Source organism: Drosophila innubila (genome assembly GCF_004354385.1).
Source record: "Drosophila innubila isolate TH190305 chromosome 2L unlocalized genomic scaffold, UK_Dinn_1.0 4_B_2L, whole genome shotgun sequence".
Taxonomy (NCBI): Eukaryota; Metazoa; Arthropoda; class Insecta; order Diptera; family Drosophilidae; genus Drosophila; species Drosophila innubila.
Genome location: NW_022995372.1, coordinates 11,093,510 through 11,121,418, shown reverse-complemented (window position 1 = coordinate 11,121,418; position 27,909 = coordinate 11,093,510). Strand labels below are relative to the sequence as shown.

Sequence of the window (27,909 nt, the reverse complement as noted above, 5' to 3'; positions counted from 1 at the left end):
ATATAAATACCAAACATTTTGCTTAAATACACATTTTCCAACCTCAATTGTTTTTTAGTCAAATATTCAAGAAATTTATTTAGCACTAACAGTTCAACAGAAGCCCTCTATCGGGTAAGTTGCGCAACTTAACAGAACTTTCGTGCAAAAGCTTTTGCTGCCTACATACATGAGTCTGGAATAAGGCACTTGAAAGCTTTTCCTTTTGTACTTAACAGTTACATATTTGGTTCAAGTTCGACTTAACCTAAAACAATTTAACATGTTCACACACAACTTTACTTAACATTTACGCTTAAAGAAGAATAGAACCAAACGGTGATGGTAACGGTATTTGGTTTACACTTCCTCTACGGGTGGTTCAGTTGTTTGCGTCGGATTGGTCTCAACAAGTTCCTGCACTGCATTGGGAGGCTGTTTTTTAATCTAGGAAAATTATAATGCAATTTTTAGTTCAGAATATCTCTTAACAATTATGTAAACTTCAGATCAAAGCATATAATACTTAACGGAACATGCAGTTAGGGACCAAATTCATGCATTTTAGATGCATTCAGTATGTACATTCCAATAGGTTGTATCTTAAATATATTTAGTATTTATTTACTTAGTCTACTGTTAAGGTTTATAAATATTATTTTGGATGAACTTTACCATAACGTTATGCGGCGCATGGGAGCTTATTGAATTGTATATGGATCACTTAAATATAGACCAGAGCGAGGCGAGTTTAAATTTTATAATGTCCACATATTATTATTATATCACATACAAATTGTTCACCCCTTTTTGTCGTTGATCTCGATTTTTTTGCTTTCGATTTTTTTTTTAGTTAGTATGTAATTAGTTTCAATGGCTTTTCAATATTTTGTTATTGTTCTGTGATGGATGTAGTAATATCCCAACGGAATCTCTGCGCGATTTTCTTACTTTGAAGCAATTGATATTGAAATGATTACACATTTCCGTGACCTAGAATAAATAGATCGTAAAGATAAAAGAAATATATAAACTTTTTAGAAAAGCTAAGGGCTTTAAAGTGCTTACCACTCCATAGCCGTAATGCCAATGCGCCAAAGTGACGAAGATGGTTAATCCTTGGAGGATCCAACGTTCTTCCTGCGGCAACAAATCCCTGCCGAAAGCCTTCTCATACCAGGGAAAACAACAGACGCCTACTGTGGCAGCCAATGGCCACATAAGAATGTTAAAGCCATCGCAACGAGTATCCGACATTTGGGCAACTATCAGACGACACTAAAAAGAGAGAGCTTTAGCGAGATCCAAAAATATAATGTATCTGAAAACTTACAGCAATATTTGAAAAGATTGTGCCATAAAGAATCCATAGCAAACGCGGCTCGTTTTCAATCAATCGTGTTCTAGAGCAGTACGACCATATCGTCGTAATCACAAAAAGCCAAAGGAATGCAAAAAATGGACGTAGCATCTCCATCATAGGACGCATCTTTCCCGTCTTGTTCTTGTAAGATCTACAGAAGATTTAATAGTTTATACATTTGAATGTGTTCAATTATTCAATAAAAACACCTACAGGTAAATGTTCCTGATGATAAACGGATGACTGGAGAGAATGCCAGAGCCGATCAGGCCAACCTCAAACACATTTGCTATAGTAATTCCATAAAAGCTGGTGCGGTAAATTCCTGGACCCACCAAAGTTGCCACAAACATCATAATGCTGACACCCTAAGAGAATAAAAAATTTATTATGGATAGTAAAGTAAAGTTAGAACACTTCAAAGCCCGGAAGACTCACTCAAAATAATATGTAATAATTAAGAAGCACTTTAAAGATCTTGAAAACCCTTCAAATCACTTGAAAGCTCTTTAAAACACTTTAAGCACCACTTTAAAGCTTAAACAACTGAAACTTACCCACATGGTAAAGTCATATCCCCAGGGCAAAAACATGACGCCGGTATTGTACTTTTCAACATGAGTAAAGTAAAAGTTAAGAAATACGTTCCAAATGACGAAAAACATGCGTATCGGTGGGAGATCAGCCGTGCCAAATAATGAGAATATATAAATTGGAATAAGTGCTGCAGAATAGGAGTCTAATCCATGATCAAACAGTTCACCCAACGGGCCGCTGGTCCCTGTACGACGAGCCTGCTTTCCATCCATGCCATCTACAAATTTAGAATAATATCAAGTTAACTGTTGTAGAATGCGACTTTTAAGCAACTTACCCAAATTATAGTAGATAAGTATGTTTATGGCTGCAACAGTCCAGACCCAACTGGGTACTGTATTGCCCACCTCCTTATCGTTGGCCGCATCAAAATTCCAATCATAATACGCTATCAATATGAAGTTTACCACGGTCATCAGGAATCCCACAAATGTGAGAATATTGGGCGCCATCCACATGGGTATATACTACAAAGGAAGATTTGTGAAAGATGTATGCTTATTAAAGAAGAAGTGAAACTCACCTTTACAAGGAAATTCCAAAAGGGATGCATTACATAGACACTAAGAAAACTCGTGTCGACGCTGTTGTACTGTTGAAAGAAATATAAATTAGCGAAATTATCGATTAAAAATTTAAGAAATATAATTAAATCATAACCTTAAGTCGGAACCTTTTTAGCTATTCTTTTTTTACTTTTTCCTTTACATAAATTGTAAATATTTATAATCAAAGAGATTATAGGCATCTTTAAACTGTCCTAAAATATTCTGTGTTTTCTAGACTCCTTAAAGAATAATCCTAGAAAGAATAAAAATAAATCCCTCAAATGGTTGTTTTGCATATGGAATATCTTCTGAAATAATACTACCAATTTATTGTTTATTTAATACCAACGCGAATAAAAGTTCTTTATACATATATACATTTATTTTCAACTTATAAAAGTTACATATATATGAAAAATTTATAAAAATCTCTTAGCATGCCTCAATTCTATAATCTTTTAGGTACAAATTCCAGTGAGTGTAAGTTTACCAACTATCTCTCTGTCAACTCATGTTTCATATACAGTTCAATGCCTTCCTATAGGATTTACGAAACAATTTTGTTTGATTAACATCCGGCTTATTAAATTGAATGGCCCAGGCCTAGTCATACCGAGGCTCCCTGGTAAATATTTTGATAAGCGCCTGACAATGTTGAACACATGCCGCACGAAATCTTCAATCTTCTTTGTATTTCCCAATTCTTAGATTAGCTTTCAGTATATATAAATACATGCATATATATTAATTTTCTTATATACAAATGAATATATATTTAATTAAGACCAGAATCTGTCGTAAAACTATTTGTTACAACTATTGTCATATCAAAATTGATAAAATATTTTAAATGCGTATATCCATTGATTTTTCATGTTCGTGATTCACACTAAAAGGGCCAAATGCGAGTATATAATAGGTATTACAGTCCCCCAAGCCTTGACGAAGAAAACAAGCAAAGTGGCTAGTTTGGGAGATACCCTGTAACCAGGACTACACGTGTACTGCATATTCAAACATGTGCCTTGCTTGACTTGAAAAATCTTTAATAATATTTATAATGTTTTAAAAAATTAAATTAGGTGACTTTCGCTGACTGTTGCATATTCCCCTATTTCAATTGATTACAGGGTTGAAAAGCCGTTTTATGCTTACCTTGTAACGCTCGAAGCCCTTCAAATGAGTCTCCGTTAAATAGCGCATTTTACACATTTTGTAGTTGTTCTTGTTGTTCTAACGGTAATTATTGGTATATTTGTTGTCGTTGTTATTGTTGTAGTGATAACAGCTGTGTGTTAAACTTATAGTCACACGTGAAGTAAAGCAGGCAATTACTGTAATAATAATAATAATAATAACAGTAATGACCTTTGACTTTGATTAAAACGTGTTCCAGCACATTGTACAATTAAAGTGGGTTTGGCTCACCGACACGCACTTCTCTCCCTCTCTCTCTTCCTCGCACTTTCGTTCTTTTGTGTTGTACTAATATTATACGTAGGTAAATTAAATAATCGCCTGCAGAGAGACACACGGATGCGACCCGTTTCACGTTCCACAACCCACAGCCCACAATCCACGTTCCCCTTTCCACAACGCCAGCTGCTGCGCTTACAGGCGAACACGCAAAGATCCGTTATTTCTTATGTACATATACATATATATTTATATATGCAAATATATTTATAATACTCTGATTTATAACTGTAAAAGCACTTGAGACGTGAACAAGAAGCGACAACAATGAAAACAGTGCGACTGACTCGCTACTAAATATTGTCAAGACTGAAGACCAACTGAACTGGGCAGCCGGTGCGAGCGCAGCCCGAAATAAAAGTAACAACAACACAGCGCTTAATTTACAGCGCCGACTGCGGCTGAGCTCTGCCGGCGTCGTTGGGCTTGCTCTGGTTCCACAAAATCCCATTGCACACGATGTTATCGCATATTTTGTCTCTCCTCTCTCTCTCTCTCTCTCTCTCTCTCTCTCTCTCTCTCTCTCTCTCTCTCTCTCTCTACTCACACATACACATACACATTCTCGTATGTGAGTATGTGAATTCGCATTGAATGAATTAAAAATTTGTAAAACTGAAGCGAGCACTTGCTGCGCCCACAACAACGCCGACGTCGACAGCGGCAGCGGCAACAACAGCAACAGCAAGAACAACAACAGCTGACAGGCAGAGGTTATTGGTTATCATCGTGTTGCGCATGGGTTTGGTTAGAATCTAGCTGATAGCAGATAGCCTCAATCTCTTGGACATTTATATATAGATTCGTAAATGTGAGGTGTCGTTTTATTTGAAATTCTAACAATGAACCGTTAACGTGCACTCTGAAATCAACAAGAGCAACAGCAACAAAATCCAATCATGTGACTGTGGGAATTGTGGAACAGAATTCGCATATGCACTTGACTAAATATAGATCACATTAATTATACCACATATAATACCGCCACAATCTACTTATTTTTTTTTTTCAAACAGTTCAAGTCCAGCTGATAACCCCTTGAGTAAACGAGTTGCCATGTGGCTGACTAAATATTTTGGAATAAACTCACAATTATTTATGATCCACAAATTGTATATTTTATAAGCTCTATTTAAAGAAGCCTAATTGTCAAAAACTAAAAATGATTTTTTGTCACAATACAACTAAAAATCTGACTTTTTGATTTTAGAATATATATGAATAAGTATATTTTATATTTTTCAAAACGTACTTTCCCACTAATACTATATATTTGGATTTTAAAGTATTATTTCAAGCTTAAATTTGTATCTTTTCAATGTACATTTTCATAATGTACATAAATTTTAGTGTAGAAAAATTACAAAGAAATTTACTTCCAGTTCAAAACCCTCAATAATTTGTTTGTAATCAAATTTATAATGTAGAAAACTCTCTCTTTAAAATTAAACAAATTAGTTAACAATAAATTTTAAAGTTTATTCACAATTTCAAAAGAATTTGTCGTAGATAACTTGAACGTAATCATTTAACCGTTCTGCTGCTTTAAAATAAAAATTATAATCATAAGTACATATCATATAGTATACATATGTACATATACATACATATTTACAGATAACCAAGTGCAGTCTTATCTAAGTTTTGTTTGATATACGAAATGACGAAGAAAAAAGCATTTATAAACTAGAAGAATATTAACAACAGTCAAAGAAGTGCAACAATTGCGTACATTCATTGTTGAATTACATTTTTACAGGGTATTCAGATAATCAGGTAATTAGTTGAGCCATCTGGAGGTTTCCGTGGCAGTCAAACCCTCGGAGCGCAGACGCTGCAACATGGGGCGATAGATGTCAGGTGTGAAGGGCAGCAAAACACCTCGTTCTTGGATTTCACCTGTACAATAATAAAGAGTTGGAAATCAGTAAAATATCAAGCAATTTAGGTATAAGTTGAGCGAACCATCGAGAATCATTTTGGCTGCAATGGCGGCGGGTTTGCCCACAGTCATGGCCATGGCGGAGTGACCTTGCGGCTGACCATAGACCACAAAATTGATGCCACGCTCCTCACGGCGACCGTCGGGCCAGCGGATTCCCACCTCATGACGCAACACCACCAAATCACGCTCTTGGGGCGCTGCAAGAAAAGAAAACATTTTAGCCAGGACAAAGATTAAAGGAATCTCTGAGGATTACTCACCGAAAGCCAAACGCTTGGATAGATAATGGCTGAGCGTGTCCAATGGGGAGTTTAGCTTCACCACAGGTGTTTCATCCAACAAACCCAGACTCTCAATGCCATCCACATCGCCAAGACGTTCCACCAGTTTCTGTTTCAGATTCTCATAGAAGATGCTTGTGTCGGACATGCCTAGCAGATTGGTAACCAGCTGACGCCAAGTGACATCCGGTCCACTAGGATGGAGAAGAGCATGTGGCTCTGGATCGATCAAACCTAATAGCTGCATCGGTTTGATGGACTCTGAGAAGCCCTTGTAGCGAATGGTGCCGCGGAGAAGTGTGTGCACATCCCTGCCCAGTCCATAAAGTGAACCATATTTGGTGGAATCGCGATTGGGGAAACCCTCGAGTGCAAATCCTGGCAAGAAATCCAAGCTACGTGGTGTGGACATCAGTTCGCCGCCTCCCGAGATCTCCACAATCTGTCCCTGACTCAGATACTTGGCTGCCGATAGTGTGTTGAGGAGAACTCCACGCGGGGACCAGGAGAACTTGTAACGCAACGCATTGTCGGAGTGCTCCGGAGCAGGCAATCCACCGCAGTAGCTAACAAAGGACTCCACAACGGCGCCCTTCTCCTGCACTTCATGTATGCACTCGAGAGCCAAGAGATGATCAATGCCCGGATCGAGACCCACTTCATTCATAATGGTCACTCCATTGGCGCGCGCTTCATCGTGCAGTGCGGAAATCTCATCATTAACGTAACTGGCGGTCACCATGTGAGTGCGTTCCGCAACACAATAACGGGCAATCATGCCATGCAGACTATAGGGCAACAGGGAGACCACAACATCCGCCTTCCCACACAATTCCTGTAAGTGTCCTGTGCTCTCATTCACATCCAAATAGACACTATCGACTCCGGCATATTGTTGGGCCAATCGATCTGCCTCCTCCTTGACCTGTGAACACACCGTAATGCTGACATCCTTCTCCCGATGCAGCCACTCGACCAGAGGTGCCGACACCATTCCGGCTCCTAGCACCAGCACCTTCTTGTGCGACTCGGAGCGACCCTCCATCTTATGGCGGGAGCGGTTGCCCTGCGACTCGCGCAACTCTTGAATGTACTGGAAGCCCTCGGTCAACTCTCCATTGCTAGCGATAATGGCCTAACAAGTGAGAGAAAGAGAGTCAAAGAGAGATTGTGAGTATGAGAGAGAAGAATGCAAAAATACGCCCATTTTAATAACTGATAACTGATAAGCGCTGCAAATATTCAAATGCTATCAATAATTTTAATTACTCTAAAAGAGATAAGCTCACGATTTACTTTTTTAAATTTTTGTAACTTTTAACAATATTTAGACTAATTAAATAACTAATAAGATTAAGTTATTATATTCAACTTAGTATACAAATCACCAAGAATTTTATGAAAATAAGCATTGCATACTTTTTAGAGAGCTTAGAAATGAAAAAAAAACTAACACTTTTTTGACTAGAAATTATAATTTAAACAGACATTTTTTTTTACATATTTTTAATGTAATTATTATTTTTAATATCACACGCTTTTACAAATTTACAATTAATAATCATCAGAATGAATAACCTATTTTAGCTATAAAGTCTGCCAAAAGTATGTTCGTGAAGGTTTATTAAAATAGAAAAGCTACATCGTATATTAAACAGCAATTTAAAACTTTAGCTCAAAGAAAAAAAATTTAGATTTCAATATTACTATATGTACCATATATCTATTTGCATATTATCAAGAGTATTCCAGAATTACAGACCAGACAGAACACCAACCAATATTGTATGGGATTTTGGTTGGTTTCCGGTTGGTTTACATTTCTGGAACAGACCTGAATATACCAACAACTCCAAAAAGTATAATATTATAATATTTAAGTTCTAACATGTTCTAAAAGCAAGTTAAAAAAGGACTTTTTAGACTTTACATGACTCCAAAAAGTATGCTATAGAAAATTCTCTTAAATTTTAAACTTCAGAGAATTATTGATATATATTTTTCACCAAATAAAAATCAATGTATAATCTTTTCGACTTACCGACTGTATGGGATAGGAAAACTGTTCATCTTGGAGCCGCTTCTTGGCATCGCTTTTGATGATATCATGGACATGTGGCGACAGCAGTTCACCGAACAAATCCGTGGATTCACGTGGCAGTTGAGTGGGCATATTATCAATGGAGCAGACCAGTACGCCGGGTCCCTTAAAGCTCTTGGTGTCCTTATTGCGATCAGCATCATAAAGACAGAATGGTGTATCGATCGTAGTACACTCGTTCATGAATTCTATGGAACCACCGGGATCAGCGGAAATATCGCAAATGGCGAGCATACGATGAGGAAGTGCGGGACTACCCTTGCTGGTTGGCAGCCAGGGTGTATTAGCTGGACGTAATAAATTCTTGGCATCCGGAATACTGATCAACTTTGGACTGCCAACAGCCCAATAGATGCCATTGACAATAACTGAAGCATAAGGGGCAATCTTCTGATTAAATGTGGATATATAACGTTCTGGATATTCATCATACTCCTTGGCATCGAAACCGCCGCCCTCACGACGCTCCAGATGATCGGATCGGCTTACCTCGCATCCGTATAGCTTATTTTGATCTGATTGAGAAAAATTTCAAAAATTATTTCAAATGTTTGTAATCATTTTCAAGTCATTTAACTCACTGCCATGCTCTGCAACCTTGCGCAACATCTCTGGCGGCACATACTCCACAGGCAGCTCGGAGAACACTTCCTGTGCACCCTGAGACACATTGCCGGAACCGGTGAATACAAAAGTCAACGGTCCAATTGATTTTGGCATCATTCCCAGTGAAATCTCATAGCCACAATCACGTATCGCCTGGCGGGCCATCGACGAGTTCCGATAATTGTGGGCGGGTCCAATGTGCATGAAGGGAGTGTGGTGTCCCAGGGCCAACAGACGTAGTCCGATGCCATGCAATATGTTAACCATACCAGCGACTCCGGCGTACTTTCCAAATGCCACCAGGCGAGAGCCGCGTTCATCAATTATACGTTCATAGTCAATTAATCGGATTTTCTGTGAATCAGAGGAATTATATTTTTAGATTAAAATTATAGTATTAAATAGAAATTGTTTTTAATTTTTAAATAGTTTTAAAACTTTCAAATAATGTTTTCTGCAAGTTTTTTTTTTATTTTTGTTAATAATAGTTGAGTAGAAATATGAATTAAAGAACATAATAAATATGCTCACCTTTTCGAGTATAGCATCCAGAAGGGGCATATTAGATTCCTGTGCTTTAATCGTATGCGAGAAGAAGCAATAAGTTTTTCCTGGTATAAGTGCATCGATTGGCACCTGTTTGACTCCAAAGATAACCGAAGCATCGCTGATGTCTTCTTGTATCTGGGCACCAGCTTGCATATACGCCTAGGAAATGAAAAAGAGAGAGAGAGAGAACTGTTAGCTTATCTAATCGTATCAACAAATAAAAAACTAATCGATATTTATGCTCGTAGTTTATGCGGAAATACTTGACTTTTCCTATCGCTCAACTAATCTATGATCCTTCAAATTTCTCGATCAACATAACAACCAACATCATTGAATCTATCCGGATGTGTCATGCGCCAAGTTCCCTACATATTATATTGAGCTTAAGAATATACCGAATGCATAAAAATTAGCAAACTCATTTTATCTGTCAATTTTGCAATGACAATTCCTTTCAAGCAAAATGTCAATTCTATTGATTAATTCTCAATTCAATTCTTTTTCTTCGATTTTTACATTTCGATTTTAAACTCGATTTATAGTTTGGAATTAGATCACTAGTGGAATTTGAAACAAAGTATTTTAACTTTCAATAATTCGAATTGTATTTATTTTATTCCAAAATTTAAATTGACTCATGTTTGTTTCTTTAATTTTTTAACTTTCTTAACTTTCTAAATCTAGAATACGAGTATTAAAATTTTAAAATTTGTTATCTTTCAAAGAACATTATGATGACTTTTCTTTTTAAAAGATTGGTTTAATTTTTTTTTTAATTCCTTTCTGAATAATATATTTAATGTATCTTCCTATAATATTCAAGTGCTTTAACGTTTCTTTAACATATTAAATTTTGATTCTTAGAAATTATATGAGCTTATCTTTTAAATCCCGACTAATCATTACAATTTCGCGTGTGCTTCATTGAAAAGCTGGATCCACAGAACTGATGAAGTGATTAGATCATATGACTAGTAAATATTACCCGTAATAATTCATGTGCTACTTGGCAACTAATCACAATCTCTCAATTTGTTGTTGTAAATATATAAATATAAAAAAAACGTTTTTGTTTTGAAAATGCCAATCGTAAATTGGTTTTGCTTTTAATAAAAAGTCGATTATAAATATTTTATCTGTTAAAAAATCAGTTGACTATTGGAAATATATATATTATATATATATTTTTGTATGTATGTTTATATACACGAATGTATATTTATATAAAAACAGCAATTTAAATGGAGATAACATGAATTAGCTTTTTGTTTTTGGGCTTTGACTGAATTCAAGGCCAACAATTGCCAAATTTACGACCCACCCGAGAGGCTTATCTCCCAAAACTTTTACGATACACCCCATTTAGTGAACATACAAATACATATATAGTATATCATTTGAGTTGGTAGCCTGATATGGTTGATCTTTAATGACCATAAGATTTGCTCACCTGCATTGGGTAGGCGCGTCGATTGGAAGGCTGGACAATGACCTTGACACCCTGTTTAACCAGCTTCTGGACATGTGTTGGCCCAAACGGTGCACGTCTCTCCCAAACCGATTGATCCTCGCGACGTATGGCAATCACGCGACTATGCTAAAGATCGAATAAAATGAGATATATATATATGTATATCGGATGACGCCCACTTACATGACGCTGTCGGGTGAGCGAGGGCGCGATTGTTGCGCGTAGTTGACACAAACGCCACATCGCAGATTAAAATGCAAAAAAAGTTGACAAAATAAAAAAATATCACGAGATGAAGTCGAAAAAATGCCGAATATATATTAATCCCAACGCTGATGCACCATCCGTCTACCACGAGCACTCGTAACGATCTAAATCCCGAACAAGACGACGACGACGACAAGCCCCTATCAGCAGTCCGGGAACGGAGCGAGCCGACGGACGGATGGACGAACATGATGACTGATAAGATGAACACAACGCAACTCAATTCCACTGCGGAGAGCAAGAAAGCCTACTAAAGAAAATGAGAGTAAAGAGCGCTCTTTGTAAGATTAAGACTACTTACGCACAGTGAAAGTATTTTCAACTCGAAAATTTTCCATTCACAAAACTTTCCATTGAGAAGACCCCATGACGTGATAGCAAACAACATACATTCTTTTGGTTTTAAGTATAGTTTTTTTTTGTCGTTTTATTTATAATTGCAATTCATCGGTTTTCATAGTTTTGTCTACCAACTATAGCTTGTGTAGTTATTATTCACATCAAAAACAAATTTCCTTATCACTAAAAAAATACACTAAAGCTACAAGGGGAGGTTAGATCTATGGCGTAAGGGGGAAGCGCAGGGCTAGGACCCAGGCACCGAGAAACACACACAGACATGATAAGTATAAATATACAATAATTCATTTTATAGCTAGATAAACAGATATTGCAAAAATTCAGGTATGCAAAATGATAACATTTAATTGTTAGGGGGTGGGGGGGACTATTGTTTGGAAATCTAGAGGCCACAAAGGATGCGACGCAATTGGTCATGGTTGAATTTACAGCGCTGGCGCCTCTGGCAGCAGCGATGTGAAGAACGTTATGACAAAAGTGCGCACTATGGAAATCACAGAGTTATTGGCATTTGCCGGCTCAACGACAACAGCCTCGGCGGCGGCCACAGCGGCATCAGCTTGATTCGCCCCAGCACTTGCGGGTGTAGCGTCAATCGCATCTTGTCCAGCAACAGCAGCAGGTTGAGCAGCATCAGCAGCAGCAGCAGCGGCAACTGGTGCCGGTTCAGCAGCAGCTTGCGGATTATTGTCGTGCTCAACAGCAGCGTCCATCATGCGTTGGATTTGCTGCACTGCAGCAATGGCAGCCACATCATTGCCAGCATTATTATTCCGATTGATGTTGTTGTTGTTACGCTCTCGACGTCGACGCAACACACCAATATGATAGCTGCCACAATAAAAAAGATTGTTTAATTATATTTAAGAAAATGTAAATTTAAACTACTTACAGATAAATGACCGTGGCAATGAGCAGCACCAGAAGACAACGCATGGGAGACGAGTTGAAATACAATACAGTCACAAAGATGGCCAAACGTGTAAAGCTAAAGAAACTGTCCAGCCAATCGCGCATCTCCGGCTCCTCTTGGATATTAGGAAAATTGGGACCATCCACTTGACGCGCAGCTGGTTGTTGTTGTTGTTGTACCACAGCCGCCTCATTGGCCTGTGCCGGTCCAGCGGCAGCTGCCGCCGCCACAGGAACACCCTGTTGTCCCACAAGTGGCACACTCAAGTTGTTTGGTATCACAGGCAAGTTTTGCAACAACGGATGCAGCATTGGTACAGATGGTGCAGCATTCTGATTGCCGCTAGTGCTGCAAAAAATTATAAAATTTATAATTATTATTCAAGTTCAATAATAAAAAGAATTGTGTATCAATTATTATTAAGATGCTTTAATTTATTTACACTAATTTTATTGAAATGAATTAAAGCATATTAGTTATTATAGGTTAACAGTTCAATAATTCTTAATAATTCGAATAAAAATGTAAGAGTGCTTAACTACCCAATTTAATAATTGATCTCAGAATTTATTAGCTCAAAGAATTGCTAGATAGTATTTAAAATAAATACGATTTTAGTTCAAAAAAAATTGTTATAGCAATGATATTTTCAAATATAATTCATGAAGAAAAATTATTTTCGTTTACAGTTCCGTTTCCGCTACCACAAATGAAACGGTTATTTTCTGTTCACGGTTGCGGTATTATTCTCAGCTTCAAAATGTACATATGTTGTGAAAACATAATTATACAAACGTAGTTTCTTATTATGGAAAAAAAAATTGGCAGAAAACTAAACTAAACAGGGTTTATGAGTACTTAATGAACATCTGTTAATATTAATAATGGAAAGTGGGGATAAAGACAAGGCAACTCACCGTTGCATCACTTGTTGCATATATAAAGCATAGTACTGTTGTATCCAAGCATTGGTCAGCATCGCCTGTTGCTGCTCGAACGTCATGTGAGTATTGATGGATGCGGACGCGGATGCAGTTGCCGCTTGATGAGCAGCCATTTGATAAGCCTGATTTTGTAGATCGGATCGTTGCAAGAACTGCATCCAAGTGTATGCGGCATTTGGTTGCTGTAAAAACGGCATCTGTTGTTGTTGTTGATGTTGTTGTTGATAAGGAAGTTGAGCAGCGGCCGCAGTTGTCACATGACGTTGTCTAAGCTCATTGTCATTGGTATTGGTCTCCAGACGTGGCGGGGTAGCATTGGCATTGGTATTGCCATTGGCATTAGCATTGGCATTGATATTGTTGTCCTTCGCTGGCGGTGTAGTCTTATACGGCAACTTGTTTATATTCTTGTTGACGCAAACCAAGTGAAAGATGTGATGTTGCTGATAGACATCCTTATAGCTGCGTATTACCTCCGACAATTTCTGTGCATCGCTCACCAGTTTGCCGGAATAGATGAGCTTTTGATCTTTAATTTCCTGCAAACAGCAAAACATTTTGATATGTTAACAAAAGTGTGATTGGAAATGTGAGAGAATGTAATCCATATTAGTTGTATGAGCAGTGAGAAGATATGGATGGATATATCTTCAGATATAGCCTTCTCCCTGTATTGTCTACCCGTCTTGTTTTGTTTGTTACAGTGCATTTAAAGTGATTTGCTTTAATTGTTTTTATGCCTTATAAATTGATTGATATCATTAAATTATTCAGTGTTAATTCCCATCTTTAAAACAAATTTACTCAACGGAACAAAAGAAAATATTTAGTTAAAATGAAAAAGCGAAATTCAGATAATTTAACTAATTCTAATTCTAGCCGATAAGCATATATATTTCAATATATAAATGCTTATGTCTTTCTATATCTATAACGCCTAACTATAGATATCTTTCTTATCTATAGTTAGGCGTTCATTTTAATGCGGCATTTTTATTTAAAGTTTAGCTTATATATAAGCTTTAGACTTGAGCTGATTTCCCCATTAAGCGTGACGTGTACTTGTCATGAGCACAATTAAGACGCAAATAACAAAGTTGTCGCGAAAGAAGATATATGTACATAGGAATTTTCAAGATTGACTGGAAGTGGTGATAAGATAGGGCAGGTCTAAAGTTAGTATAAGACTGACGTAAATAAGTGGTTGTGTGTGTGTAAGAATACTTACTGGCTTGCCGGGATACACCACAGATAGCTGCTTCTTGAGCCTCTCCACCGTCCAGCAGAGATCACTCTCGATGTTCATGTCATCGTATTGTTGATTTGACGATTTTATTAAAAGTCTAACGCTGCTGCTGCTGCTGCTAGCGGCGGCAGAGGCAGCGACAGCGACGCCAGTGTCTGTTTTGTCTCTCGCAGCATCATAACCAGCGGCCGTAGCCGCTGACGACGGCGACGGCGTTGTGGCTGTTGTATCATCCATAGTTGAACCCTCCCCGTTCCCGGGCACTTTCTACAACGCGTTGCTAATTGCTATGCACGATTTTCAACAAAAACAACAACAACAGCAATGACAGCGACTGCAGCAGCGACAAGTGTTTGTGGGCTTGTGATTCGTCAGCGTTAGGCAGAGGAAAAGTATGCAAATGGGGCAGAGGCAGCCGTACTTTTTGTTGTGTAGTGTATGTAGACTTCCACGGTCACTTACTTCTTCGTCTCCCCTCTGGAATGATTTTCTTTAGACAAGTAATTTTGCTTTTCCAGATTGTGGATTATATTGTACTAAAAACGTAGCTGCTGCTGTGTTTCGTTATGCGTATTGCATTCAATTGAAAACTGTCGATTATGAAACGAATTTCCGAGCAGAACCGAGCTAAGCAAAATAAATAATCAAAGTCCCTTCGTCTACAGCAACACTTGTTTTAATACACTGCCACTGCCGCAGGGCTGCTTTGAGTGTGCCAGCGTTGCCACCCTTGTTGACATGACGTGTATCTACTGTTTGCATATAAATATTTTTATAATCACTTATATATTTACGTAAACATTTCGATTATTATAAAAGTAATTGAATATACATATATACACATATGCAAGTATCTATATGCGTATTCAATTTTTAGTGGTAGTTACAATATTTGGGCATATTTAGTGCATTTTAATTGCCGCATAAAGAGCAACACTGAGCATTTGCTTAGTGAAAATGAGCAACACTGGTCAATATCGACATATTTTAAAGTCTGCAAAAACATACACATTTGCACGAATTGCAGCAGCGGCGTAGCGGTTTTCTTGATTGATTGATTGCATTCACCTCTTGGTACTCAAATGTCCATGGAAAACAAATCAACAGTCTCAGCGCTGCAAGAGTTTTGTGCTCAAGCCAAGACTGGCAATCCCGTGTACGATTACATTGACGGCGAAGAGGGTGGCTATATTTGTAAAGTGGTGTTAATGGACATCGAGGCTTACGGAAATGGTAAGCGTATGTTTATTATACAAACACATTAAAAGGTTACTATGATCACTAAGCAAATAGCCTACTGAGTTTTCATTTCATACAACGAAAGTGTCCACAGACATTGCGTTCACGGGTGAAATTTACTATGGACCTAAAAAACGGACGCTTCTTTTTTTCGTGTCCATATTAATTTTCACTCGGGGATATTTTCGTTGTATGACATCTCTGATACTTTAGTTCAATGAAGAGGGATGCTGCCCTACGAACTCACTAGCGTGTCTCTCACGTTAGGGAATCCTCGAGGAACTCTGCCATATATTCACCAGGGATTCCCTAACGATTTTCGTTAGTGACTTATCGATTTTCACAGAATTTTTTCATGGATTCCCTAACGTTATACAGTTAGTTAAGTAATAGTTTTGACAAAGTGACTAGTAGTTTCTATTATCATTTTTAATAAACAAATTGAAATTGTTGATAAATTACTATTAATTTATATTGTTAATAAGTTAATATTGATAAAAATGATTATTTAGCTAATATTAATTTAAATGATTTATTAATAAATATTAATTAAATAAATTTATTAAATGTGTAACCAATTAAAATTATTACTTATCTTTATAGGGCGATCCAAACGTGATGCCAAACATTTGGCCGCCGGCAACATAATGCGTAAACTTCGCAAGCTGGGAAACTTTAGCAACCTGGGACCAGCTACAGATGAGAACAATGATGCGGCCAACGAAAGTTTGATAAATGAGCTGACAAACATGAATCGCGACATGTTAAAGGAGCTGCGAGATTATTGCGTGCGTCACGATATGCCATTGCCAACCATTGAGATAGTCCAACAGAGCGGTACACCAAATGCTCCCGAATTCGTGGCCTGCTGTTCGGTGGCATCCATCAAGCGTTACGGCAAATCTGATAAAAAGAAGGATGCACGCCAGCGTGCTGCAATTGAGATGCTGACCATTATATCGAGAGAAACGGATCTCTTGAATCCCGATAGTCAGCTGGTCAGCACAAAGCCACAAAACTCGTCTGATCTGGACTCCAATTTCGAGGATGTGGAGACAGAGCGACGTCGCAAGTTTAAAACATATCGTGAACTAACTGACGCTGGCGGCGATGAGAATCAATCCACTAGATTGTGTGATCGTCACAACTATTTTAAAAGCTACTATCCACATTTGAAGGAAGCTGCCTTTAAAGAGCTGGCATCCAATGATTTCGATTCCACTAAGGACAAGGCAATGGCAGTACTCAGCGCCCTAAAGTTGACACCAAAAACTACTATACTGGACACCACTTCCATGGAGCCTTTATTGTTCATCGAACTGAACTGCGATTTGGATTGTGTGTTCATGAATTTAGAGAGCAAGATCTATGATCAAATGATTAAATACTTTGGAAACATGCTGGTTTAGACTTAATGATCTCTTTTTATATAACATTAGTATATTTGAACTAATACTTAAAAACTATTATATACATACACAAGATGCACTCTTGCACCTCGTACACCTCTGAATTAATGTACATAATATATATAACTTTCTCTTAATTAAAATAAACATTTGTTTAATAAAAATACATACATATGTAAAATACGAAAGCGAAAGTACATTTTTTTTTTTTTGTAAACTTTGTACAATTCGATTTATAGCATATATGGAGTAAGGAACGAAACCGCATACTCATTCTTTATAAAGTATACAAAAAAAATTACTGCTTAAATGTATAACTAACAAATTATTGCTTAGTATAATTTGTATAATTGCTTTGTATAATTGTAACACTAACAAAAATTGCAACAACAAAATCGAAATGAAATCTTATTTTGTGTTTTTCCCCGTTTTATGCAATTGTTAAGTTAAATAAGCGATAAAATTCGGATTGACGATTATCGATGTAATCGAATTCACAGTTATTGAAGGCAATCGTTTAGCTAAAGTATTTGCGATTTCATTCCCAGCACTCCCCAAAAAGAAATACATGTGTCTCACTATTATTAACAATCCTGCAATTCGTTTTGTAGGGTCGCCTGTAAATTTTTACTATAAATATAAATACTATGTATTAATTTTTTTTTGTTTTGTTTTACAAAATATAAAAGGCAACAATAACAATTAGTAGCTAATCTTCTTGCGCAGCTTCAAATGCTGTTGTTGTTGCTGATCGCGTTCCGTGGTAAGACGACGTTGTTGTTGTTGCTGTTGTTGTTGCCACGGCAATGTGGGCGGTGCTGTGGGTGTTGGTATGCCCGAATTGGAGGCAGATGTCGATGTCGATGCCGATGAGCCAGATTCCGCAAAGATGCGTCGTGAGAGTCGAAAGCTGCCGCCGCCTCCTAAGCTGGTTGTGGGCGTGCCATTGTTGCTGTTGTATTTACTGCTGTTGCTGTTGTTGTTGTTGCTGCTTTTAGCTGCTGCTGTTGCAAGACTTGTTTTACGCAACAACTTTGTGTTATACTCATCGCATTTGTCCTTTTCAATGCGCGTTGAGCTTAGGGAACGTTTGCTCCTTTTGCTGCCCAGATTGAAATTCTGTTGCTCCTCGTTGTTGCTGCTGCTGTTGATCGTCATGCTAAGCTGGCTTGTGTCTAGGGGGGAAGGAGTAGGAAGTGTAGAAGAATGCGAATTACTCAAATTGCAGTTGTGATTGAGATTGTTGTTCATGTTGGGTATCTTTGACTTGGTGGCAATAGTGGACGATGTTGTTGTTGTTGTTGCTGCTGCTGCTGTTGTCGTTGTTGTTGTTGTTGTTGTCGCAGTTAGAAGCGGATTCGAGTTGAGATCAAGCGTGGCGGATGTGGAACGTGTGGCAATATTGTAACTGCTACTGCAAACATTCGCCAGCGACGATGACACGCTGGGAATGGCAGACACATCACGATAATAACGCGCCGTTGCCACCGTGCAGGGTTGCTCCCCCGACCCAGCCACACCCCCGCCCCCGCTCCCACCAGCCACCCCGGGTCGCTGTAGGCGTATACGCGATCGGCCCCTAAGCGTCATATGATGATGTGAGCTGCGCGAGACGCTGCTGCGTATGGGCGGTATGGTTGCCGAGCTGCCGGCACCGCCAGCAGCAGCACCAATTCCAATTGGAATTTTGCTCTCATTGATCGTTGTATACGGTTTCAATTGCTTATCAATAACAGCGGCTATCGCAGCAGCGGGCTGCTGTTCTTGTTGCTGTTGTTCCGCTTTGCGCAAGTGTTTCAATTCCATTCTGTACATTTTATTTGTATTTTTATTTTTTTGAAGGGAGTGAGCCCGCAGCCAAGCACAAGAGAGAGAGAAAGATATATATATATATATAGAGAGAGAGAGAGTTGATGACACAAACCGACACAATATAAACATAGAAAAAAATACAAGAAAACAAAACAAATTTTCGGCAAAAAAAAATTGTACAAACCAAACAAAAAGATATATATAAATCGCAAGCTGCATTAAATTTTGTTGTTTTTTGTTTTTATTTTGTAATTAAGCATGCACAAACAAATTGTAAGACTAGTAAAAAAAAATTGCAAATACATACTCAATAAAAAACATTAAGAAAATTAGATGTTAGATTAATATCGTTAATTTCAAAAGTTAACGAAACACGTTCATTACTTTTGTTCGACGCCAAAGACTTTTCAACAATTTATCGAAATAACGATAACAATTGCGTTAGTTGGCGCCATCTTGTTAAATTTGTGCAAAAACGGTTAGCGAGGGGGGAAAAGGAAATTATAAATAAAGATATACATATATGCTATAATTATAAATGTACTTTTTAGAATTCTTAAAATATTTACAACTGCCAAAAACAAGGTGCAAAAGTTGGACAAGGATACCAAAAATGGGATTCAAAATGCTAAAGCACTAAACGAGAATACAAAAACCGCCGCAAAATACGGGAAACTCAAATCAAATCATGTTCAAAATGTAACAAAAGTGTGTTGTAGTTGTTGTTGTTGTTGGAACAAGGAATAATCGAACTGCGGTGGGGGAGGTGGTTGTTGTTGGTGTTGTTGTTGGTGTTGGACGGCACTTACCTTTTGCTGTAGATAGCCAGACTTCGAGTGCGACTGACCAAGTTGTTGGTCTGCATATTGTTGTTGTTGTTGTTGATGTTGTTGTTAGTGCTATTATTGTTACAGTTATGCAAGGAGTTGCTTAGATTATTGTAATTATTATTGTTGTTGTTGTTGTTGTTGTTGTTGTTAATGTTAAGTGATGTTGCTGCTGCTGTTGTTGTTGTTATCGCCGCAGTGCTCGGCAAACAGCTTCCAGTTTTAATGGGTAATGGTGTTGTCGACACTTGCACCACATTGTTGTTGTTCCGAAATGGCTGAGACCGAGCACGGGTATGCCGTATGCCCAGATTGGTATCCGTCTCACTAAGGATAAGAACCGGCATTAAATACAAGTATATAAATAGATTGGTACAGTAGAGGATCACAAATTAGAACTCAAGCGGATTTTAATTTTACAAAAGATTTCAGCCTGAAATTTTCGGATAATTTAAATTTGTGCATTACTTTTAGAAAGTTCGGGGTCCCACTCTTTTCTAACTACATCAATTCTTTAGGTACTATTTTGAATTAACTCTTATATTCTTACAGTTGCAAAAAGTGCTTTAATTCATAAAATATAGAAGTGTTATAGGAATTTTTCTTGCGATTTTCTTTGAAAAAAAAATAAGGAAACAAAATTAAACTTTCTCTAACCTCTTTTCATTACGTGATATGATTTTTTATGAAAAAAAATCAAGAAAAATTAAAAAAACAACATAAATTAACTTTTAATACCCTATTTCTATTAAGTTTTCGAACTTTTAAATATTTAAATTTATGAATATTTTATCTTTAAACAATATAATAAACAACTGTTAATTTATATTTCAGAATTGAATGTAAAAAAACTATCATATTTTTATGGATAAAGGCAGATTTCAAGAAGATATGTATACTCGTATAATATAACTACTTAACTACCGCACATATACCAAAAACCAATCTTTATATAAAGTTTTAGTCTTTGGATCACATTTAATTAATATGAAAGTTCGAACTACCAATTGGTTCTAATTTGTGAGCCTCTGCTGTGTATTTATGTCTTGGCTCACCTATTGCTGTTGCTGGAGCGCGAATGATGTCTCCGCAGCGCCTTGATCTGATTGAGTTTATCGCCCTGAGTCTGCGACTGCTTCTTCTCGAGCGCCGTTTGATTCATGCGCACGGAGGAAGCAATTGTATGACGAGCTGCCTCAAAAACATTGGCACTTGGCTTGCGTAGCTTCTTCTCCGTGCAACTTCCAGCTGGCTCTAAGCTGGATATGGCATTGCTGGCGCTGCGAATGGAACCTGGATTGACCAGACGGCGCAATGTGTTGGCTATAACCGTTGGCTTATTGGCGCTCGATGGTGACTTGCGGCGTCTCGTGGAGATTGTGTAGGTGGAACTCAGCGGTTGATCGGCGGCAGCACTTGCCGTATCCGTATCATTATCGCTGACATTGCAATTGGTTTCATCCGTGGATTGATAGTGCAGCTCCTGCTCCTGCAGATCCAGCTGCTGCTCGGAAAGCTCCTCATCGGTCTGCTCGCTATAAGTCGCATCCAGCGTGTCCTGATCATGCAAATGCATTGTGTCCACGCGCTGTGAAATGCCCTTAACGCGCGTTAACAACAAATCTACATGGTCAAAGGGACTCGTTGATGTCTGCTGTTGCTGTTGTTGTTGCTGTTGCTGGAGCTGCTCGTTATCACTCAGCTTGGTCTTCAGATCCAAGCTATAGATGCCATATTTGTGCTGCAGCATCGGCAAGCCGCTGCGTCGTCGCATGCGTTCTCCTTCAGACCACAGCCAGCTCTGCTTACTGCAAGAATATAATTTAATAAGATACATTTTACACAAATTATAGTCGATTTACCGACTATAATAAACCTATTGCTTAATTTATATCTATATATCTAATTGTATATAAATTTATAAATAAAAACCACTGCATACCTTTACACGCTTAAAACTTATTCAAACTCGACGCAATTAGTTATAATGACTGATAATAATAAAGAGGAATTAACACTATTAAAAACAGGGAATCAAACCGAAACTAATATAGGTTCCGGTTTCAGTTCCGGTACGTCCCGAAATAACTATTTCGGTAAAAGGTTCTATTTCAGATTTTTTCTTTCGTTTCCGGTATCAGTACCGGTTCAGTTCTGATCAAGTTATGACAGTTTTAAGTTGGTCAGACTGCGGATTTAGCCAATTTACAAGTCCAAATTTTTGTTCAATTTCACATAATCTTTTACAAAAAAAATGAAAGTCTCAGAATCAAATTTAAAGTGTTGTTTTATACTAATTACGATATTGGGAGTTGATTAAAAGTGAAAACTTGAGATTTAAAATTTTGAATTTTCAAAATTTCAAAGGGAGGACCCTTACCATCAAAATCGAATCTTGGTCAAAAATAATTAAATTTTCTAAATGAACAAAAATTTAATACAAAATGAAAATAGAGGCCAAGTCATGATCAAAATGACATTCCGTTTGAAAATCTATTCAGTTTTGATTAAGTTATGACAGTTGGAAGTTGGTCAACTCTTTGACCCAGCAACTTTACCACAACCGTACCGGTACAAACGTTTCGGTATTCGGTTCTTGACAGAGAGTTTTTATTCGGCTACGGTTTCAGTTCCGATACTAAAAATTAAACGGTTAGTTTCGGTTTACGGTTCCGGTACCGCTTCCAGTGTTATTTCCTGATTAAAAATATTATCCTATCTAATAAACGGCATATGTGGTGGGATTTTTCTCGATTTGGGGACTCTAGCTCTCATAGTCTCTGAGATCTAGGTGGCTCAGACAAACGGATATGGCTACATCGACTAAAAAGTTAAAGTTAATCAGTTACACTTTATAAAATCGGAGATGCTTTCTTCTGCCTATTACATAAGGTGCAACGAATACAATATACCCTTCCACTCAACGATTACAAGTTTAATAACTAATCGATAACTTACTCCTCCATCCATTGCTGTTGGTGTCCGATCACAGAGCCAGGTCGACACAAACGCAGCCAGGCAATGGCCTCCAGCGCACTAAAGCCGTAATGCTTCATAATATAGGCACCTATAAGGCTTCCGGTGCGCCCCAATCCTGCCTTGCAATGCACCGCAATTGCACCCTTTGTCGTCTCGCAAATAGATAAAAACTTCTTGAGTATGGTATCGCTTGGTGTGCTGCCATCAATAAAGAACAAATCCTTGTGATCGAAGCCAGCATTTTCAAAGGACGAGGCATGATAGACTTTAGCATTCAATCGTATCACCGTCGTCACATAGTTATCCCGAAAGTAGCTAAAATAGCGTTCCGGCGCATGGCATGGATAACCGTTGGGTAGCGTCTTGGACTTTTGATGTGGTCCACAAAACGCGATAAACTTTTGCGGCACAATCCAATTGAAATCGCCGTTCTCGACACGCTCAAAATACTCGTACTCCTCTGCATCAAAGTCATTGAAATTAACAAAGCCCGCCTGCAGGCCCTTGTGTATGGCATTGAGGCAGTCGAGTAGCGAAATCTTAAAGCTACTGGGACCATAGCTGGCATCACAGAAACGTGTATAAGCGGGTATATCCCCGGCAACAAGTAATTTATATGCCTCCTCTGGAGTCTTATTCAGGTATATTATCTGTAAAAAAAAAAAAATAAATAAAATAAAAATCGATTTTAGTTTTTCAATAGTTGAATTGGTATCTAATGGATAAAGAGGTTACACTTACTGCATACGAACCAATCAGGTAGGCCGCATTAAGACGCTTGGCCGGATTCATGGAGGTGTAGTGCACGATTTTCTTGTTAGCGTGACTCTTGGCACTCAGTTTGGTGTTCAGCTTCATGCAGTAGCGATATAATATACATAGATTGAGTGGCCCGAAATCGTTGTAAAAATTCTCATACACAAACTCCTCATCAATGTTAAAATAGTGTGTATTTGCCGTATTCTTTGGCTTTATGTTCTTCTTAAAAACCACAAAGTACAAACGCTCTAAAAATGAAATCAATTTTAATAAAGATTTATTTATTAAAATAATATATTTACCTTGTTGCATCTCTGTGGCACAGACCAGCAGATCCGAGTTGTCATCGTCCATCATCATGTTTAGTTTTGAAGACTGTTTAAATTAATAAAAAAAAAAAATAACAACAATTTAATATGTGGTATATTCAATAAAACAGTTGCGAGTACAGTTAAAGCCCACACTTCTTCTCTAATACTTTTCTGAAATGCTTCCGCTTTTTACCATAATAAATAACTATTTTTTTTGCGTTGTTTTTTTTTCAAATCTCAAACTAATAAATTCGCCCACTCAACTGACTTTGCCTTTATTGGACAAAGTAAATGCTGTTTTCCGCAAAAGGTTTTTATATACCTATATATTACATATAGACACGTACGTCTAGTTATGTATGTGCCTCATAGTCATAAAATATAGTGAAAAACATGTGTTCAATATATGCGAATTGTCCTCCTTTTGCAGACAAGGAACAATTTGAAGCACCCTATGCCGCAGTTTCCTTATATGCCCCACTTCATAGGCATGTGAATAGGTATGTGACTACATACCGTGTGTACTCATAGGTGTTGGCTATATTGATATGCATGTAACTATGAAACCGTCAGTCCACACGTCAGGCAGTCATTTGCCGACATCCGCATCCTAATAAACAAGGGCAAAACTATAAAAGCACAGTAAAAAAAGCACAAATATAATGTACTACCAACTATTCAATACGCTTCAATGTCTAATTAATAATAATATTAAAAAAAAATAAACTAAAAAAGTTTCAATTCAATTAAAAACTTTTATTTTAAGCTAAAGTCAACATAACCTGAAAGTTAAGGGTTCAATCCTTGAACTACCTATAGGAGGTGTTATTCTTATCTGTAACCCAATTCAAGTATATTATATTTCTAAATATATTTTTCATTTAAGATTCAACATAGAGGAAAATAGCTTAAATAAAAGTTTTATAAAAATTATTTTTTTTTATTGACCAACATAACCTAAGCCAAGTTTTGACACTCTGTAATTCTATTGTGTATCGATTTGACATAACTTTTTGACACAGAACTTGTAACTAGTTCTAAGGGGGCTTCTCTTTTAGCCTCTAAACACATTTGATGGGTCTCAGTAGTGTGTCGACCCAACCCTCGAAAAGTTTATGATGTTTTCCCTGTATGAAATGGTTGAAATGTGTGTCGTTCACACACTTACGCACACACTAACACACACATTGTGTACAAGAAAGTACTGTCCATATAACTGTATTAAAATATTCGATTTTATGCAAATTTTTAACCTTTTGCTTAGTCATAGCGAAGAGGCAGTTAGCGTGCCGTTAAGGGATTTCAGTTTAGGGAACTACGTTTCCTTTTCCGGATTTAAAGTTTAAAAGTCAAAAAAGACGGAGCGCACCTTCTTTAATGCCGGATTTGCATGTCAGAGGTCAAAAGCTAAAACAAAAGCTAAAGATAGATTGCAATCAGTCTAAGATTAAAAATATATAGACAAAACTAGTACAGAAAGTGTGTGTATAAATGTGTGTAGAGCTGTATGAAATTCAGTTTGAATGGGTTTATGCCGAATATATTACGGCGCCTACTAACAGTAATCATATGTTACCTATATCATTGGATAAATCATCGGATAAAGAAGAAAAGATTTTCATTACTAGTAATTGGATACTATATCTAGATTCTTATATCTAAAGAAAGTATTAAAATTGGTAATCGAAATATATGTATGTAGTATGATATTTGGAGACTCTATTGATCTTTATCAGGGGTGTTCAAAAAATTTAAGCCAACCAAAAACCCAAAAATTCTTTATTGGTTTTCGGTTAATTTACATTTCTGGAAAACCACAGTGTTTTACTAAATATTTTTCAAGAACTTAAAAAATTTATTATTATATCTTAGTACTTTAAAGGATTTTTAATTGTTAGTATATATAAAAATGTCATGGGCAGTTTGTTTCTGTATAAAAGACCTTAACCTATACATAACCTATACACTTAAGAGTTCCCTTAGACAGGTACATTATAAGTCAACATACATATACACAAACACAGTTATTCTTTGCTTAATGTGTTGGAATTTTTGTTATTTGCTGTCGAGCAGATCGAAACGTTCTCTTCGCCTCTCTGAGTGAAGAGAAAAAAAGCTTTTGATGATATGTCCAATAAGAAAACAAGTACAACTGTAGACTCTAGCTATGAACGCGCCAAAATTACAAGAATATCTATGCATGAATATGTAAGTACATATGTACATATGTATGTATGTGCATATGAAAATTCCACGTGACGACAACAAAACATATCTCCAATAACAATCTCACGCACACGTACATACATATGTACATGCATACAACGCTTATCGGTGCACACAAACACACAGCGCGAGTAAACATTGAAAGGGAGGCAAAAACAACAAATAACAACACCGTCCAAGATGCATTGAAAGTTGAAGCTGAGATGGGCGCAGTAGAGCACAATAAAAACAATATAGCCATTTAAAACAAGTTTTTAAATATAGCCCAGCTAATGACGTCACCAAATTACAACAATAGTTAAGAACAACAAAAAATTTTTACAAAACACATATGGAAACATACATACGTATGTATGTATATAAAGCCACTCTGTTGTTGTCAACGTTAAATGAATGGCGATGGCGATGTTCGAGTCCGTTTCAAAGTTAGTTGTCAGTTATTTTTTTGTTTTTTTGTTATTTTTAATGAACGTTGCGGCAACGGCGTTGTCGGTCGAAGCGTAGATTTTGCCGCGCGCATACCATACAAACAGAAAGCAATTCACAACTACAATAACAACACCAACAACAACAGCAACAGCTCCCCCCAACTGACCCCACCCATTGACTTTGCCTTTATCCAGCACTGCGCATGAATTTATTCTCACTCTCTCTCTCTCTTATTTGAAAGCTACGCTCCCGCGCTCTGCGTTTTCTCTCCACCATTTACACTTGTTCATATTCGTTTATATGTGTTGTGTGTTTGTGTATGTGTGTGAGAGTGTTTGTGCTGTATTAATAAAAGCAACCAACGCACTTTTCTTCAAATCCAACAAAATGAAACTGAAACGCGAAATCGTCGAAGAAGACGTTGTTGGGTGCTATGTGTACTGCGTAATCAATTTTAGGGTATTTGTATGTATGTATGTATGTATGTGCGAAGAATGGGAAGGGAAATGCTTGCTGGACTATTTTCGTTGTAAAAGTTGGGTGGTAAGAGGTTGTAACAGTTGCACAGTTGGCAGGTTCATACAAACACACAAGCACACAGACATATTATAAGAATATGTATTTATGTAGCTTCGACTCACCTAAATGTTGTTGGATATTTGTGTATAGATATGCACAGCAGGATGGGGCAGCAGCAGTCGTACACACACCATGGAACTACAAATTTAGCTATGTATGACAAAAATTTGACTCTGCATAACACAGCACCACACAATTTGTACTGTTTTTTTGTTTTTTTTTTTTTTATGCGAAATACTACAAATTTAGATGACAAAATTTACATACAATGTTTAATACATGCTCTAAATAGTTAACAGCATTCTCTGTGTTAGCTTAATAATTTGGACACTTCATGTTTTTGTTTTATAGTTTATTTTTTTTTTAAATATCGTAACGACTTCACAGATAAAATTTGTTCGGCTCGAGATTAAAGACGATCGACTGCACTGTAAGAGCTCCCAAAGTGAACTGACAACTCGTTGCGGCGTTGGCGCTTTTTCGGTTGCATTTTGTGCGCTCTTTCGTCCCCCATCCAACCTCAAAACCCATGTTGGCGCTATAAAATTCACTAATACTAAGATAACCGTTTCTATTACTCGCTCTCGCTCTCTCTCTCTCACTCTATCACTCCCTGCCTGTTTTTGTGACCAACGCAGTGTTGCATAAAGACTAAAATCGCGTTGCCAACTCATTTTAAAAACAGCGTTG

General features: G+C 37.4%; 5 protein-coding genes across 9 annotated transcripts; 1 reads left to right on the top strand and 4 right to left on the bottom strand.

The window, feature by feature from the left end:
• Nucleotides 1–47: 47 nt before the first annotated feature.
• On the bottom strand, nt 48–4,274 carry LOC117781057 (ethanolaminephosphotransferase 1). 4 transcript variants are annotated; one of them, XR_004617139.1, is made up of 10 exons: nt 3,916–4,272; nt 3,643–3,821; nt 2,463–2,531; nt 2,217–2,406; nt 1,900–2,156; nt 1,556–1,710; nt 1,313–1,493; nt 1,048–1,257; nt 655–972; nt 48–581 (listed from the first exon to the last, which is right to left on the bottom strand). XR_004617139.1 is itself a non-coding variant. In XM_034617777.1 (10 exons), exons 2-10 carry the CDS (start codon nt 3,697–3,699, stop codon nt 340–342), a joined length of 1,248 nt encoding a protein of 415 aa, XP_034473668.1. In that variant the 5' UTR covers nt 3,700–3,821; nt 3,916–4,274; the 3' UTR covers nt 48–339. The 4 variants fall into 4 exon arrangements, 2 of the variants coding, with proteins under 2 accessions (XP_034473668.1, XP_034473669.1); XR_004617140.1 differs by having other exon boundaries at nt 48–426; XM_034617777.1 differs by having other exon boundaries at nt 48–426; nt 931–972; nt 3,916–4,274.
• Nucleotides 4,275–5,421: 1,147 nt separating this feature from the next.
• Nucleotides 5,422–11,298, bottom strand: LOC117780642 (alpha-aminoadipic semialdehyde synthase, mitochondrial). The gene is made up of 8 exons (XM_034617255.1): nt 11,103–11,298; nt 10,899–11,045; nt 9,428–9,604; nt 8,872–9,250; nt 8,231–8,805; nt 6,169–7,324; nt 5,929–6,105; nt 5,422–5,862 (listed from the first exon to the last, which is right to left on the bottom strand). The coding sequence occupies exons 1-8, from the start codon at nt 11,160–11,162 to the stop codon at nt 5,744–5,746; spliced, it is 2,790 nt and encodes a 929-aa protein (XP_034473146.1). The 5' UTR covers nt 11,163–11,298; the 3' UTR covers nt 5,422–5,743.
• A 282-nt stretch (nt 11,299–11,580) lies between these two features.
• On the bottom strand, nt 11,581–15,338 carry LOC117781103 (homocysteine-responsive endoplasmic reticulum-resident ubiquitin-like domain member 2 protein). The gene is made up of 4 exons (XM_034617818.1): nt 14,632–15,338; nt 13,377–13,942; nt 12,439–12,807; nt 11,581–12,377 (listed from the first exon to the last, which is right to left on the bottom strand). Exons 1-4 carry the CDS (start codon nt 14,884–14,886, stop codon nt 11,972–11,974), a joined length of 1,596 nt encoding a protein of 531 aa, XP_034473709.1. The 5' UTR covers nt 14,887–15,338; the 3' UTR covers nt 11,581–11,971.
• Nucleotides 15,339–15,630: 292 nt separating this feature from the next.
• Nucleotides 15,631–17,463, top strand: LOC117779781 (double-stranded RNA-binding protein Staufen homolog). The gene is made up of 2 exons (XM_034616091.1): nt 15,631–15,882; nt 16,492–17,463. Exons 1-2 carry the CDS (start codon nt 15,732–15,734, stop codon nt 17,295–17,297), a joined length of 957 nt encoding a protein of 318 aa, XP_034471982.1. The 5' UTR covers nt 15,631–15,731; the 3' UTR covers nt 17,298–17,463.
• LOC117779780 (dual specificity protein phosphatase CDC14C) lies at nt 17,311–27,751 on the bottom strand. 2 transcript variants are annotated; one of them, XM_034616089.1, is made up of 8 exons: nt 27,282–27,751; nt 23,977–24,049; nt 23,657–23,922; nt 22,895–23,565; nt 20,992–21,744; nt 19,919–20,263; nt 18,642–19,104; nt 17,311–18,563 (listed from the first exon to the last, which is right to left on the bottom strand). In XM_034616089.1, the coding sequence occupies exons 2-8, from the start codon at nt 24,032–24,034 to the stop codon at nt 18,000–18,002; spliced, it is 3,120 nt and encodes a 1,039-aa protein (XP_034471980.1). In that variant the 5' UTR covers nt 24,035–24,049; nt 27,282–27,751; the 3' UTR covers nt 17,311–17,999. The 2 variants fall into 2 exon arrangements, with proteins under 2 accessions (XP_034471980.1, XP_034471979.1); XM_034616088.1 differs by lacking the exon at nt 18,642–19,104 and having other exon boundaries at nt 18,365–18,472; nt 27,282–27,750.
• Nucleotides 27,752–27,909: the final 158 nt, after the last annotated feature.

Coding starts and splice junctions, on each gene's coding strand:
- LOC117781103 (XM_034617818.1), bottom strand. CDS start 14,886: ATGGATGATACAACAGCCACAACGCCGTCGCCGTCGTCAGCGGCTACG. Junction 13,943..14,631: donor TGGTGTATCCCGGCAAGCCA/GTAAGTATTCTT, acceptor TGCTGTTTGCAG/GAAATTAAAGATCAAAAGCT. Junction 12,808..13,376: donor ATGCAACAAGTGATGCAACG/GTGAGTTGCCTT, acceptor AATTTTTTGCAG/CACTAGCGGCAATCAGAATG.
- LOC117779781 (XM_034616091.1), top strand. CDS start 15,732: ATGTCCATGGAAAACAAATCAACAGTCTCAGCGCTGCAAGAGTTTTGT. Junction 15,883..16,491: donor CATCGAGGCTTACGGAAATG/GTAAGCGTATGT, acceptor TTATCTTTATAG/GGCGATCCAAACGTGATGCC.
- LOC117779780 (XM_034616089.1), bottom strand. CDS start 24,034: ATGATGATGGACGATGACAACTCGGATCTGCTGGTCTGTGCCACAGAG. Junction 23,923..23,976: donor TGCCACAGAGATGCAACAAG/GTAAATATATTA, acceptor TTTCATTTTTAG/AGCGTTTGTACTTTGTGGTT. Junction 20,264..20,991: donor CGCTCCAGCAACAGCAATAG/GTGAGCCAAGAC, acceptor TCTTATCCTTAG/TGAGACGGATACCAATCTGG.
- LOC117780642 (XM_034617255.1), bottom strand. CDS start 11,162: ATGTGGCGTTTGTGTCAACTACGCGCAACAATCGCGCCCTCGCTCACC. Junction 9,605..10,898: donor GACGCGCCTACCCAATGCAG/GTGAGCAAATCT, acceptor TTCATTTCCTAG/GCGTATATGCAAGCTGGTGC. Junction 6,106..6,168: donor ATCCAAGCGTTTGGCTTTCG/GTGAGTAATCCT, acceptor CTTTTCTTGCAG/CGCCCCAAGAGCGTGATTTG.
- LOC117781057 (XM_034617777.1), bottom strand. CDS start 3,699: ATGTGTAAAATGCGCTATTTAACGGAGACTCATTTGAAGGGCTTCGAG. Junction 1,711..1,899: donor GATATGACTTTACCATGTGG/GTAAGTTTCAGT, acceptor TTATTCTCTTAG/GGTGTCAGCATTATGATGTT. Junction 1,258..1,312: donor CAATCTTTTCAAATATTGCT/GTAAGTTTTCAG, acceptor CTCTCTTTTTAG/TGTCGTCTGATAGTTGCCCA.